The sequence below is a fragment of the Cardiocondyla obscurior genome, linkage group LG01 (genome assembly GCF_019399895.1).
Source record: "Cardiocondyla obscurior isolate alpha-2009 linkage group LG01, Cobs3.1, whole genome shotgun sequence".
NCBI lineage: Eukaryota > Metazoa > Arthropoda > Insecta > Hymenoptera > Formicidae > Cardiocondyla > Cardiocondyla obscurior.
In genome coordinates this window covers 793,600-807,434 of record NC_091864.1, presented here as the reverse complement: position 1 = coordinate 807,434, position 13,835 = coordinate 793,600, and the positions used below count along the sequence as shown (strand labels likewise).

At 46.0% G+C, this 13,835-nt stretch overlaps 1 protein-coding gene across 11 annotated transcripts in view; it reads right to left on the bottom strand.

Moving 5' to 3' along the window:
* Positions 1 to 13,835, bottom strand: part of Dlg1 (discs large 1) — a 298,681-nt gene that overhangs the window by 185,880 nt on the left and 98,966 nt on the right. For 9 of the 11 annotated variants that reach the window (XM_070654229.1, XM_070654254.1, XM_070654221.1 and 6 more), the window contains one exon: positions 13,208 to 13,356. In XM_070654229.1, coding sequence (XP_070510330.1) covers positions 13,208 to 13,356 — 149 coding nt within the window. The remainder of the gene's footprint in view (positions 1 to 13,207; positions 13,357 to 13,835) is intronic. The other 2 variants (XM_070654203.1, XM_070654237.1) reach the window with 1 other exon arrangement.

The window sequence follows — 13,835 nt, the reverse complement described above, 5'->3', positions numbered from 1 at the left end:
CAATCTCTAACTCTCCGATCGTTACCAATGACCAGTAAACAATGACGTGCGTCTCCGAATGCATAATTCATTCGGGACACCGATACGCGGGAACGTCGTCAATCACGAATTATTTGTGCCGGCGATCGCCCGGCGACTTTCCCTCCTCCGCTTTATCTCAGATTATCGGGCGTCGGCGCGAGGAATATAATCCTCCTCGACGCGGTCTCGCAATTTTTCGCGTCATTTAACACGGCGCGCGTCGTTGCGCAACTTTGGCCGCGTGCACATCGAGCTTGATGGCGTTATTATCTCTCGCGAGGGTGTTCAATACGAGCGCGCGAACGGACGAATGCGATGCCATTAATTAACTTTGATTAATAATAAGTTTTCTTGCGGCGAGCTGAGCAATCGGCATCGCAAATCACCGCGCGGATATCTCGTTGAAAGGGGGAGGAAAAAAGAAAAAGGGAAAAAAAAAAACCGAGAGAAGATAGAAAAACCTGATTTTATTTGCATAAATGTACCATTAATCTTTTATCTCTTTTATTCGACCTCATGTCTACATAAATGCTCGCGAAATTTCCGACATATTTAAACAAACGTGCGTTTCATGCCGAGCACGAATCGCTGTTGTTGATCGCAAACACGCGGCAATTCGACGGTCGAAATCTCGTCGGATCGAGGCAATTAATCCCCGGGGGGGAAGGGAGGGGGATCAATCCAGCCGGACGCCGCAAATTCTTTCTCGCGAAAGACGAGACGACGTGGGGGAAGAGGGAAGTAGCCGAAAACTGTCGGACAGTAATTTCCTCCTCGAAAACGGATAATTACGGAGCGAGGCGGAAGTCAGAGCTCATTCCGGCCACCGTGAAATTTCATTCGCCTCGATTTCTCACGCGCCTCGCCGCGGGTAGGAGAAAAGAGAGAGATACGGGGGGAGAGAGGTAGGCGAAAAGAGACGGAGTGGCGCTCTCTCTGCTTCCGGAAGCAGCCAGCCACGACCAGGCAGGCGATGCACGCCACATCCATCAAGCGGGATGAGAACGGCGTTGTTTCGTGTATGGGTGATGCGGCGGCTGCGAAGGCAACCGTGCCACCGCTACCCCTCGTCTCGCCGTCGAAGGCGATACTACGCTAGGATGGGAATTACGCGAGAGGCGAGAACGATGGCCTACGTGTTGTCTGCCGCGCGCGGAGATGCGGCAGCCGGGAACGCTTCGCGAACGGCATACGCTCAATTTCCGCCGCTCGTCGGACTCACTTTATTGCAGACACGTCTTTCAGACACTTCGCAACCGTGCGCGAATAACGTCCGTCCATTCCGCTATAAGTTAAAGTCCGCGGAGACGCGGGGGAAAGGAGAGCGAGATTCCTACCATCCGACAAGTCGGGCTCTCGAGTAGTTAATCGATGCCAAAACGGCGGTCGGCAAAAACGGCGATTTGTTGCGCGATATCCCGAAGAGTTACGAGCTTTTTTCGCGTCCACGTCGGCGCGCGCGACGTAATATATCGCGGGGATATCTACTTGTTCAGATGTTCCCATTTCTTTTTTTATTAAAAAAAAAAAAAAAAAATTTTATTTTATCTATTTTTTTTCATTTTTTATTGAACGTGCGAAAAACATCCTGACGTGGCGTTTCCGAGTGCTTCGCTTATTTATGAACTCTTAACGATTCCGTCAGGTAATTTCCATGCTCCCGTCGCGCGGAATTATACTTATTTATCCTCAACTTTTCTTAGCGCTTCACACGGTGCGTTATTCATACACGACTGTTTATTCTGCGCGTGAAAATGGCAACGAGCCAGATAGCAGCATTTCGCGACGTTTTCCGGCGGTAAAGTGCGATGGGACATTTTCCGACGACGGGCGAGTGTACATTTTATGTGAAGCGCTTTTTCGTCGTCCAACTGCACTTCCCCTGTTGTGATAAACTGCCATATTTTTCTACGCCTCGGACAATTATCGTTAGCGTCGTCGTGTCGGTTAAATGCGTCTTACAAGACAATCGTAAATTTCACCGGGGTGACGGAAAAAAGAAGCTGCCGACGAGTCGTTAACGAGATACGCGTCTCGCGGAAATTTCTTTAAAAGACGGGAATGGTCAGATGCGATAATTATAATAACTCGGAGAAATATGCGCGGCGCGTTTTAAGTAAAATGTCGCGTGTAATATATGCGCCGGGCTAGTGCATTAAAAATTAATTCGCAAGACGGCGCGCAGCGTTATATTTTTTTCACCGGTTTCCTTCAACGTTGCGAAACGTCAACGCACGCACGCCACGTTCAGCATCACGCCAGAACGAACCGCCGTCTATTATGCGGAAGTGACTTCATTGCAGCGAAACGTGCATCTCTTTTACAACGCGGGCGTAATTTTTCCTCCGAACGCGCGCTAAATTTTTGCCTGCCGTTATTAAATTTCGCTCGTCATCGGTTTCCCCTCGCCCCCGATCTGCGTTTCTAAGTGCAAGCCCGCCGTTGTCAGTCGTACTTCATTAATTTTCCTGTACATCTGCCCGGTGTAATATCGACTCCGACACGTGAAGCCTTCGGCTCGCGCGAAATGAGGAAAGTTCGATCGTAAACGCGCGCCGAGAAATTCGCCGTATATTTCTGCTGAAATCTCTTCGCGTTTTTCCGCAGTAGACCGCGACGAAAATCGCACTTCATTCTTCGTAACGGTGTTCCTTCGTGCGCGAAAATATAACGAATATCAAGATTTAAAAGCAGACAGGTCCAAAATACTTGTCTCGGTTATTATAATTACGATTAAAATTTTTTTTTTTTATTTAACATTACGCGATACAACCCCTCATTGCAACCACTCGATATTAACTCCTGGTTTGAGTAGAAAACGAGCACGATATCCTTCCGGCAACGAAAATGGAAATGGGCTAGGGTTCCATTAACTCTGTCGACGAGAGCCTCTAATAAACACTGTAATCCCCCGTTTCCTCGGTTTCTGCGCTTCCGCCGCCTTCGTAGATCCCGCGGGATCCTTCTTGCGTAATCCACACGGAGGTGGTGGTGCCGGTAGGTCGCGAAGGAAGGAGACGGCCGGCAAGAACACGGCACGGACCGGCCGTCGCTTCCGATGTTACGAGCAAAACAACCGGTTCGGCAATTTGTCAGAAGGTGATTAATTGGCGAGCCACCACCGACGCTCTTTCGCCTACCACCTAACGCCGACGACGAAGGTGGTACTGTCCCGCTCGCTGAAATTTATGCAATGAGTTCTCGTCGGTCAATACTATGTCGTCACATATGCTTCGAGCGCGGCAAACTTTCGTCAGACGGATACAAAGTTCGTATCAAATATGAAAAAAAAAGACCTCTGTCCGGCGTAATAATTGCATATCAAAATGTTAGAATAATTTTCTGAAATACCTTGCGATGAAACCAATATAGAATATAAACGTGAATGTAAGAGTAACTTCTTGGCAAAATTATTATAACATTTTTATAGCAATTTATAAATCGATCGGTCAATAATTGTATTAGGAACAAATTAATGTAAGATTTTTATTCTAAGACTTTTTTTGAGGCTTACATTTTATCAGCGATAAAATAACGTTGAACGTAATTTCTTGAAATACATAACGGGAGGGTAAAGTTGACAGATATATCTAGATGTATGTAATACGAAAAAGTCACAGTGAGGAAAACTGGATGCGTTGCAAAACAAGTAGAGAACAAGCTAGCTGGACACGGTGAATTGTGACCGTGGACAGAGAATGCCTCAAGAACCCTTCGTAAGTGGGTGTTCCGAGTGTCGCCCATACATTTCGTGGGGCTGTAACGAGATCTCGTAACTCGTGTCGCGTCGTCTGGACCAACTTCGGTTGCTATTGTGGTCGGGAAATTTAATGTTAAGTAAAAGATCTGCGAGACGCTAGATACAAACATCGAAATCCAATTAACAATAAAGGCCGTTAATTTTAATATAAAGAAAAATGTTCAATTATTAAAAAAATTAATCACGGTTTTGTCTAATAAAAAAAAAAATTAATAAAATAATTATAGCGAAAAGAAAATTACTGTACAACATATGGCGTATACCGCCTTTTGAGACTACACAATGCGACAGGCAATTTCTCATGTGCGAATGAGTCGAGAAAATTAAATGTATTCTACTTTTTTTGAAAAGAAATTTACACGAGAGTAGGAATTTTACAAGGTAACGTTCACTCTTCCGCGGGAAGAAAAATATTTCCGGGACACGTCGTATCGTATCGCGTGTAAATGTGTGCGCATGCAGCGTGCCTTAAAAATGCTTCTTTCGTCGCAAAGCTCGAGGAAAATTCTCTCTCTCTCCCTTTCCCCCGTCTCTCTCTCTCTCTCAGGATTTTTCAAAGTAACCATGCGTGCGTCGTCACGCAAAATTACTCACAAATCCGCCTTCCCTCCAGCAAGTCGATAAGCTGTAAGTCAAATGGATTTCGCTTTATCATGGATAGTGGAAGGTACGGAGCGCCTGGGAGCTTTATCCACGTACTACGAGGGCTTAACCCATTGCTCGATTCAGTTTGGCAGCGAAACTGATGGCACGACGTACTGCGCGATCGAAGCACGTCGAACGCATGAGAGAGCGCGATATCGCTGATTGACAAAATCGTTTTTCCGGATATCGCTGTGCGCAAATGACATCCGAAAGTCCTATTTAAAAAAATCCGTGAGACGCTCTGAGTTAGTTAAAACTCTTTTGGTTATAATGGTTGCATTGATATTTTTTCCGCGCCCTCCCCGCAACCACCAGAGATCATATTCGGGCTAAAAAGCACTAGGCGACTATACGGGGGGAGGTGGGTGGGGGGGGTGATGAGGGACCCTAGCGCGCCGACCAATCACAGCGCTCCGTGGATCGCCTAGTCGATATCGATCCACGCGACCCGTCGCGCAATAGAGTAGATACGCCGACCACGTGCAGATCAGCGGTTCTCGAGACAAAGATGCCGAGGAATCTGCGTGTATTCTTTCACGTCTTATCATCGTGTACCTCGCCCTATGAACCGCAGTGTCCGGCACAGGACACCGCCGTTGTCTATTCACCGACAATCGACTGGTTAATTACAGGTGAAATCTCGTTCTTTATTCCGCCATGTGATAGCTTTGCGTAATTGTCGGGCGACGATACGGTGAGCATCGAATTGTGCCGTTCGCGATCGAAGTCTTGTCCAGATCGTTCGTCGCGCTTCTTAATTTTAGTCGTAAAAACGGGTGTAGGCGCGGGGAGCGCGGGGAGTAAGGGGAACGGTACGCATTACCTGTGCTTGCGTTGGAATGTGCAACGAGGTCACGCGGCACCAAACACGCGCGCGGTACGATAAACAATACGCGCTCAGTAAAACAGAACAGCATACTAACTACAATTTTTTTGTTTCAGATAATATTCAACCATTGACGAAGGATCAACCCGACATCCCGCAGACATCCTGAGAGGAGGAGGAGGCCCAGGAAGGGTATCCTGCCCCGGCGGAGCAACCCATGGGTATGTATCAATTTTTTCTTTGAATTTTTAATAACGTTTTTTAATTTTTTTTATTTAATTAAATTTTATATCTACTAAATAATTGTTTTATTTTTTTGTTTCAGGTCAAGAGAAACTCCGCTGCGTCGCATCGCTCAGTGCCGCACGCCGATTCGAAATTATACGAACTGCAGCCAGTTCGTCGGTCGTTCGGGGCTGCCGATAGTTACCGGGCGTTTTTTTACGATTATTTTTAATGCGGGAGTGTCGAAAAATTTGTTAAGTAATTTTCGGGATTGTAACTTCACCCGGTCGCGTTCGCGAGTTTCCTGTGCGCGGAAGGATGGCTCGTCACGTCCCATCTGAGAGGAGGAGCAGGCCTCGGATAGGCATCCTGCATCGGCGGAGCAACTCTTAGGTGAGCATAAATTTCTTTTATAAAATCTTTATTAAATAAAGACTTTAATTTTTTTTTTTATTAATTTTTTAAAATAATATACGTGTCTACATTGATATATTTCTTTTTATGTTACAGCCACCGGCAGAATTCTACACCTCCGCTGCCATGCAGATTGGTAAGTCGCATAACTTTTTATTCGTAGTTTGAAATCTGATCTCTTATTGTTAATTAAACCGATAACATGTCGTCAATCATAAATTACTCGATTATAATGCTCTCGAATTGAGATTAAATCGAAAAATAGCGCACGCGAAGCGTGCGCATGATTTATTCTAGTTTATATAAAATTACATGCACCAATAAATAAAATCTTAACGCATAAAACGCAATTTATACGATCGCAAATCTCTAAATTTCCTTTTAAAAATCGGATCACCCCGCAGTCCCTTAAAAAAAAAAAAGTTGTAATTAAGTACACGTCGGGTTGTATCGCAATCATAACCGCCAGCTTACAATAAATTTAACTTACATTGATAAAGAAAAATTGTTGAAAAAATTAATATTCAAGAGCGAAGTTAAGAAAAGTAGTATAGTGCTGAGTAACTTCCGAGCGTTTCTCCACGCTGGGAGAGTTTAGATTGGATGAATTCGCGCGTGGATATACGAACAGGTTGGAGAGCAGTCGGGCACGATACTTGTTGGATGAGAGTCCGATGGCGGGGCAACAGCGAGCGCGCATACCGTCGCTCTCACTGGGAGTAATTTACGAATATTTTACAGCTCCCTAAAGCCGTAAACGCAACCGACCGCGTATATTTGCGCCGTGCCTGCCGCGGATATTAGCTTCCAGTCTCGTGTATGCCCCCGGGGGCGGAAGACGTAGAGATAGTCGGGTGATGAATGTCCCGTCGGCAACGAGGTGGTTTGCCAAACCTTTCCGAAGAGAGACGCAATAGTCACCGCGGTTTCGTCTAGTTCTGCCGTCGTAGGTTCCATCGCTAAATAGTCTGGCGACGGGACGACCGGATTCCGTGGAAGGAATTCGTTCCTCGACGCTTATCCGTTCATTCGTCGATAACGCCGATAGCGTGAAAATTTCGAGCCTGTGTTTCACAGTCGCGGAAATTAAAACCGTGTACAAAATTCTTCTCGTCGCGTATCATTACCCAGGCGGAAATGAAATTAAATGCAGCGAGCATCGCTGGGATCTGATATTATTGTCGGTTTATTATCTCATCGTCGACAAGAAGCGAAAGAGAAATGCGGACGCGGACGACAGTTCGGTCTGACATGATAAGAAATAACGGGCTCCTCGTTAGGAAGGATAAAGTCGAATGACGGTCGGTGGAGGAGACACGGAAGTCAGATAAGCGCGGCGGTCGTAATTGGGGATATTTGAGAGGGGGAGGCATTGTTCTATCGGCGATTTATTTTTTTTTTTCCTTTCCCCTCTTCGCCGTGATAAACGCCCGCGCGACGTTCGTTCTTTTTTTGTTCAGGCGGGAACAAATAACCCGGTGGAACAACAAATCGCCGTAACTTTTCAAACCGCATATTTGCGATGGGATATCTCGGCGAATAATTAAACAGCAAACACGATGCGGATAAAACCGAATATGAAAGCCGTTACGGCGTTAAATAAATTACTTTTCGAGATAGCGTGTATGTAAAACTCCTTTTATTCGCGCGCCAGCGATTTTATTTCATCGGTCGAACGAATTTCCGCCGCGCGCAATAATTGCCGGGCGCGCACCACCGAGAACCATTTATGATGAAAAGTTTGCGTAAAGTAGCTTACCGTCGCGAAATTTAAATCGCAAAACGAGACGCGACTTTGTATCGTTATCCGATATATATTTCCGCGACGTCCCCCGGCTTTTGAAAACTTGAAACGCGATACGGATTGCGGAATTCTTTTCAGTTTCCTTTTAGCGGTGCGGCGGCGAATTTTCCAGGCTGCGCAAATGAATGCGGCATTCGCCACGCAATGCATTAAGTCCGCCGCCCGCAAACGCATGCATTTTTAAACGGATCGAAGGTCCGAGTAATGCTCTCGTTTGGACTTTTCTTCCATTTGTCGGAAGCGGACGCGTTTTCTCGAAACGAAATGGGTTTCGGTCTGCACAGGCGACTCGGACTATAAATTTCCTTTGTCGCCGGCGAGAAAAACGTGCGATCGAGCGCGCGGCGTTTTAAGGAGAACGACTGTAATCCCACGATTATGTAATCCGTTTTTCACTCGGTGACACTTTTCCTGCGCGATGAAAATAATCACGCCGACGCAAAATCCGTGCAACTGCACGTCGTTTGAAGCGATGCTGGCCGCCGGCGAAGCTGTACGTTCTCCTATCTGTCCCGAATGCCTCGGCGTTTGCGCGTCGTAAAATGTCGCGTCTGCCAAACGAAAAAAAAAAAAGCTTTGTTCTCCCGTCGTCGTCTGTCCGGCAACGGCTTTGTGCGCGAAACGGCTTAAAATTCTTCGCGCTCGGGGTACCAAAAGTCAGAGAAAAGTTTCCGCATTCTTCGAAGGTCTAAGCAATCCCCGCGTTGTTAACCAGACTCTACGAGCAACCTCGGAAAACCGCAGCTCAAATAGAAACCACTTCTACGGGGCCGGGAAACTTTTTCCCCCTATGTAAATTTTATCGCGGATTTCGCGGGGATTGAGAGCCCTCGTTATCATGCGTATTATCATATAGTTCGACCCCGCTTACGTTAATAACACGAGGGCAGCGACGGTGAAGACGCGAAAGCGCACTTGGAACCGAATAGCACAACAAGCGAAGCGGCCGCGTACTTGACGCGATAGATTTTAGGGTTAATGGCGCGGGAGAGACGACCGTTCGCAAACTGCCGCTCTCAGAAAACTCAGCCTTCGGCACCCGGCCTTCGAGAAATTAAATTACTTACTGTCCGATATTGTTTACCGATACTTAAATCGACCGACACGACGAGCACCGACAGTTTAATCTCTCCGCGGCCTCCCCCGCCCGGCGTCGCGCTAAAAAGAAAGGTCAGAGGAGCGCGGAAGCGAGCGGTCCTTATCGATTTCAGCGTTTCCCGCGGGAAATCGTGTTCGTTCAACGCGGAAGAACCGGGAAGGCGGACACCGTGGAAGGAAGGGATATTCAGGGAACAGCGGGCGCAGAATTTTCCATTACACCGAGTGCGGTTACCCGCTCTTATCATAGCGGTGCATATTCCGGCGACGGCGAAGGGCGACGACTACCTCTCGCGTAGTAATGGAAAACAAACAGGGAAAATATCGTCCTCTTACAATGCCGGTGATATTCCACGCCCGGCACGCTCCTTAGAGCCGGATTCGCGAATATTCGCGGGTGTGGCAATGAGCGGCGATAAAGAAATACGCTTCCCGAACCCCGTTTCCACGTCGCAGCCGAATTGACGTGACGCGCGTGTAAGACACAATTTCCCGACGCCGATCTCCCCCGGCGACTTCGCCGATGATTTTCGAGAACGCGTTTAATTTCGCCGGGTCTCGCAACGTGACGTGAAGCCTCCGTTTTCCGGACGGATGTTGCTCGAAGTCATTTACCTCGTACGCGTGTTACGTTTCACTGCCGCGCAATGTCTCTGTTTTCCCGTATAATTAGGAGTACCGAGCGCCACTATTTCGAAACCCCCGTCTATTTGTTTGAATTTAAACTATCCCGTAAAACCCGAACGAACGCGCAACCGGTCAGCAATGTGTATCGAAGTTTTGACGGCTAGCGAATGGCAAAGCGACCACTACAACGAAACAGCGTTGTTCCGCGACGGTAATGGCCCGCGTTTAATGCGCCATTAGAAGTTGTTAACTGTTGTTTCAGGAGAGTGTCGCGTTATATATACATACATATACACGATAGCGCGCGACGCGACGATACGCGTTGCACGACATTGTTGCGCCGATTTATCGTTTTCTGGTTTTGAGAGTCGGCAATTAAATACTTTTTCCTTTCCGACGGATTTTTTTTTTATGGTTAAATTCGGTCGGGAAAACGACGCTGTTAACAGCAAGTTATTTTCTCTCTTTTAAAATATAATCGACGATACGCTCTTGCAATTTTCGAAATCGTAATTGAAAAGAAAATCTGTCCAATAGAAATTAGCAGTAAAATAAGATTTTAAATTTTTGTTGTATTACTTTCTTGTTAATAATCATTATTGCGCATCTTTTATTAAATATTTCAATTTTTCATAAAAAATCTGACACGTTTTAAACGCGTTTGTTATTAAATGCCTAAAAAAAAATAGCGTGTACATTCAGTAATTGCAATTGGGACGAAATATTTTGTGATGTTTCGAGAATCACTTTCAACTGGCCGGATGGTTAGCTTTAATTATCGCCGGAATAATAGAACGCTCGATATATGAACAATAAAATATTAAATTATCAAATGGTTGATAAAGCCGCAACTCCCGTTTTTCGTTTCCATTTGCATACCTGACTCCTGACTATTTTTGAATCAAATAACGAGAGAACATCACTTGTGTTTCACGCGTAATAATTGTTTTCATCAATGCATGGTTAAAGTCGCATTTCGATTGATTTCAAAACTGTTCATACGCATATGAAAATGCTATGCATAATTCTTTTTGGTTTTTCAAATAATATTGTAATACTGAATATAGAGAGCAGCTGTTTTACGCATCCCTTCGTGTATATTCCGATTTGCAAATAAATCGAGAAATGTAGGAGTAAAATCTAAAAAGATTATACGTTCGATAATAATTACAGGCGACAGAGTGGTTTATTAAGATACTGCATTCAAAATAATTGGGGCTGATTTAATATTTCATTTTACTCGAGCTACTCAGGGCGATATATTCTATGATACTAGATAATATAATTAAACTTCAATTACAAGGCAATTTCTGCGAATTACATGTAGCGCGAGCTGGCAACGAATTTCAATGTATTGATTCACCCGTGGCCACAACGTTTCGCACTGATTCGTGCCACATAAATATCCCCATCCCCCGCGTGAGCATTATTGTAAAAAGTAACGTAATTCTAGATTTAAAACACTGTCAATTTCGATCGTAAGATTAAACTAAAACAATCTTTTTATTGGAAAACAAATTAAAAAAAAAAACCTAAAAACATTTTCAAATTAATTGGATTAATAAATGAGATGTAATATCCATAAATGAGGCGCATACTCGATCAAATCGAGGAAATGCCGTGTGTGGCGACTAATCCCGCCATGGTATCGATATTTGTAATAACGTTTACGTGATCGCTCAGGTATTACGTATCAGAACGCGCGCATACGCGACGTAGATAGATGCACATGCAGCGCGCGTGTCGACAGTCCGCCTGTTCCGCAGCTTATTACGTGCGCGAGGGGAGGGACGGGAGGAGGGACGATACTTTGCCCAGGACGAAGCGTTGTTATCTGTGGTGTAATCCGTTTTCGCCCCCAACGTGCGCGCGCGCCAGTGCAATTATAAAACGAGTGCAAACCCGGGAAATCTCATTAATATTTCGCTTTGTTCCACGGCGCCTTTCCCTCCCCCATCAGTTGCACGTCGTAAAGAAAACGCGGGGAATATGCTTTTATTTAAAATATTGGAAAACGTTGACGGGAGGGAAACACGGCTTCTTTACGGCGCGTTTGTATTCCTTTAATTTCGCTTGACACCACCCAGGACGCGATAGAACAGCATCCGCTATTGTGGACCGTCGCGCGTCCTTCCTTCGCGCAGTATCTAAAAGGCGTTAAGCTCGGACGATTAACGTCGCTTTATGCAGCGAGAATCGCGCGGAAAGACACGAGGAGCTCTTTCACGTTCCGCCTCACGCGAGGAATTTCGCGGAACATTTTTTTTGTACGCGCGTGCGAAAATAGGATATCCGCCTTCGTGCTGAAACGTACGTCCGGAATGCGTTGTATAAACGTTCCCCCCGTGAACGTTTCGCGAATTCAAAGAAAGCCGAAAATGCACGGGAATCTACGACGATAAAAATACCGAGACTCTCCCTCGAACGCATCCCTTGCGCTTCTATTACTGCCGTCGACAGCTTGTCGTATCGGTGTTTTTTATATGCGCGGATAGTAGCGCTGCTCGGACGAGATTATGCCGAAGATTGATCATGCTGCGGATTGCTTATTAATTTTCTTAAAATGATAATACGCTCGAAAAAAAATTGAGCGATTGCCCGGATCATTCGAGTCGAACTGACTTCTTACTTGCACGGTGAAAAATTAATTCGGCGGAAAATCGCTGCACACTCGACGGAAGTAATTCACCAACGTCAATACAACATTTGGTTACATTCATATAATGTTTGATTAACGTTTGATTGGTTTTGAAAAATTATTTAAAAAAGCACCGTCGATTAAATAATCGAAGCTCGGCCGAACAACGTAATAACATTTCGCCGCGTTTGTTTTGCCGTACACCGTGACAGCCTCTTTCATGGAAGTAAATTTAAAATTTATAATTTACATACGATGTAATAATTGTCAATTGCAAAAACTGAAAATAGAGGAGAAAAAAAAGCAGATATTAATTATAAATCATAATAATTAAAAATTAACGAGTTTGACAACATTTAAATTTTATATATTCAAATTTATAATATATTTTTTGTCAGAAACAGTTACTTCTACCCTCGTGCAGGTATATAGTTTTAGATTATAAATCACGTAACGAAAAATGAATAGAAAATAACGCGCGGTTCTTCAAATCATTTTCAAAGCCGTCGGGTGCCAGTTCTTTACTCCGGCGTCGAAAATGTTTCCGTCGGTCGTTTCGACGTAACTCTAACGATCGAATTAATCCGGAAGAGCAGAGCATGCGTAATCGGAATTGCCTGAACGGTATGCAACGTCTGTACGCGCGCAATCGTCACGCCGACTGAACGCCACACGTCGATCGCCATTATGACATCGGTGTCGATATGCCGTCGCAACGGCGCATGTCGATTGCGGACGGGCGGTCCGCAATTAGCAATTAAAATCGGCGGACCGGCCGATTGATTGGCCCGGCCTGTGTGATATCCTGCGGCCCAATCGACTCGTCGATTATAATTACCAGCGCTAATTACCCCACGGCGCCGCTGCGCGAGGTGTACGGTCAACACTCGCCGCGACGGAATTGCCCTCGGAATAATTTTCTGTCGTCGCGCCGACGTAGTCGGGAGCTTCAATTCCGACAATTTCGTTGGGAGGGGCCGAGAGCGAGCGGAAGGGTGGCGGGATACGTTCTCGGGCGTCTTAGAGATTTGTCTATCGCCGCGGCACCGATGCATCGCGTCGCGTCTTCCTGTGCCATTCTCTCGGATAAATTCGCAAAGGGCGCGAGGCGCATGCATATGAACGTAAAGAGAATGTAAAGAGACTTACAACTGTACTCACGTCGTTCTGGGCGAAGGTCGGCGTGATTGGCCCGTCGCTGGCTTCCCATTTATCCGCGATGCGGATCGTCTCCGCCGTTTTCTGCTGCACTGATTTCGACTCGTCGAGCAGCGTCAGCTCGTAAAACTCCTGGATATCTGCAACAGTTCGAAGAAAAAAGAAAGAGGTATTACAATCTGCCTCTCGGAAGTTCCGACGTTCGGTAGGGGGCAAAATCTCCGCGGACCGTATGACCTGCGGCGATCCCCCAGACGGCGGGGGGATTTCATTTCGTTTCTATCTGGCCCTCCCGCGTGCAAACGCCATGATAAATTGACCGGGGACTCGATTTAGTCCGTTCGTTCACATCGGGATGCATAGAGGAAACGTCGGAATGATATAATGGGTCTAACCGAGAGACAATCGGTCGCAAGTCGTATTGTATAATAATGGAATAATAGATTCGGCGCTCTTAAGTCGGTATCTCCGGCGATGAACAGTATGTTTAGGATGAAGTGCACGTCGCCAATTCAAAAGGTCGGAAGCCGGGTCTCGCGTCCCGGCTCGGCCAGGCTGACGACTTTAACGTCGGCCCCGAAACGTGAAGGCGAAGCTGCCGCGATAAGGCGGTCACATA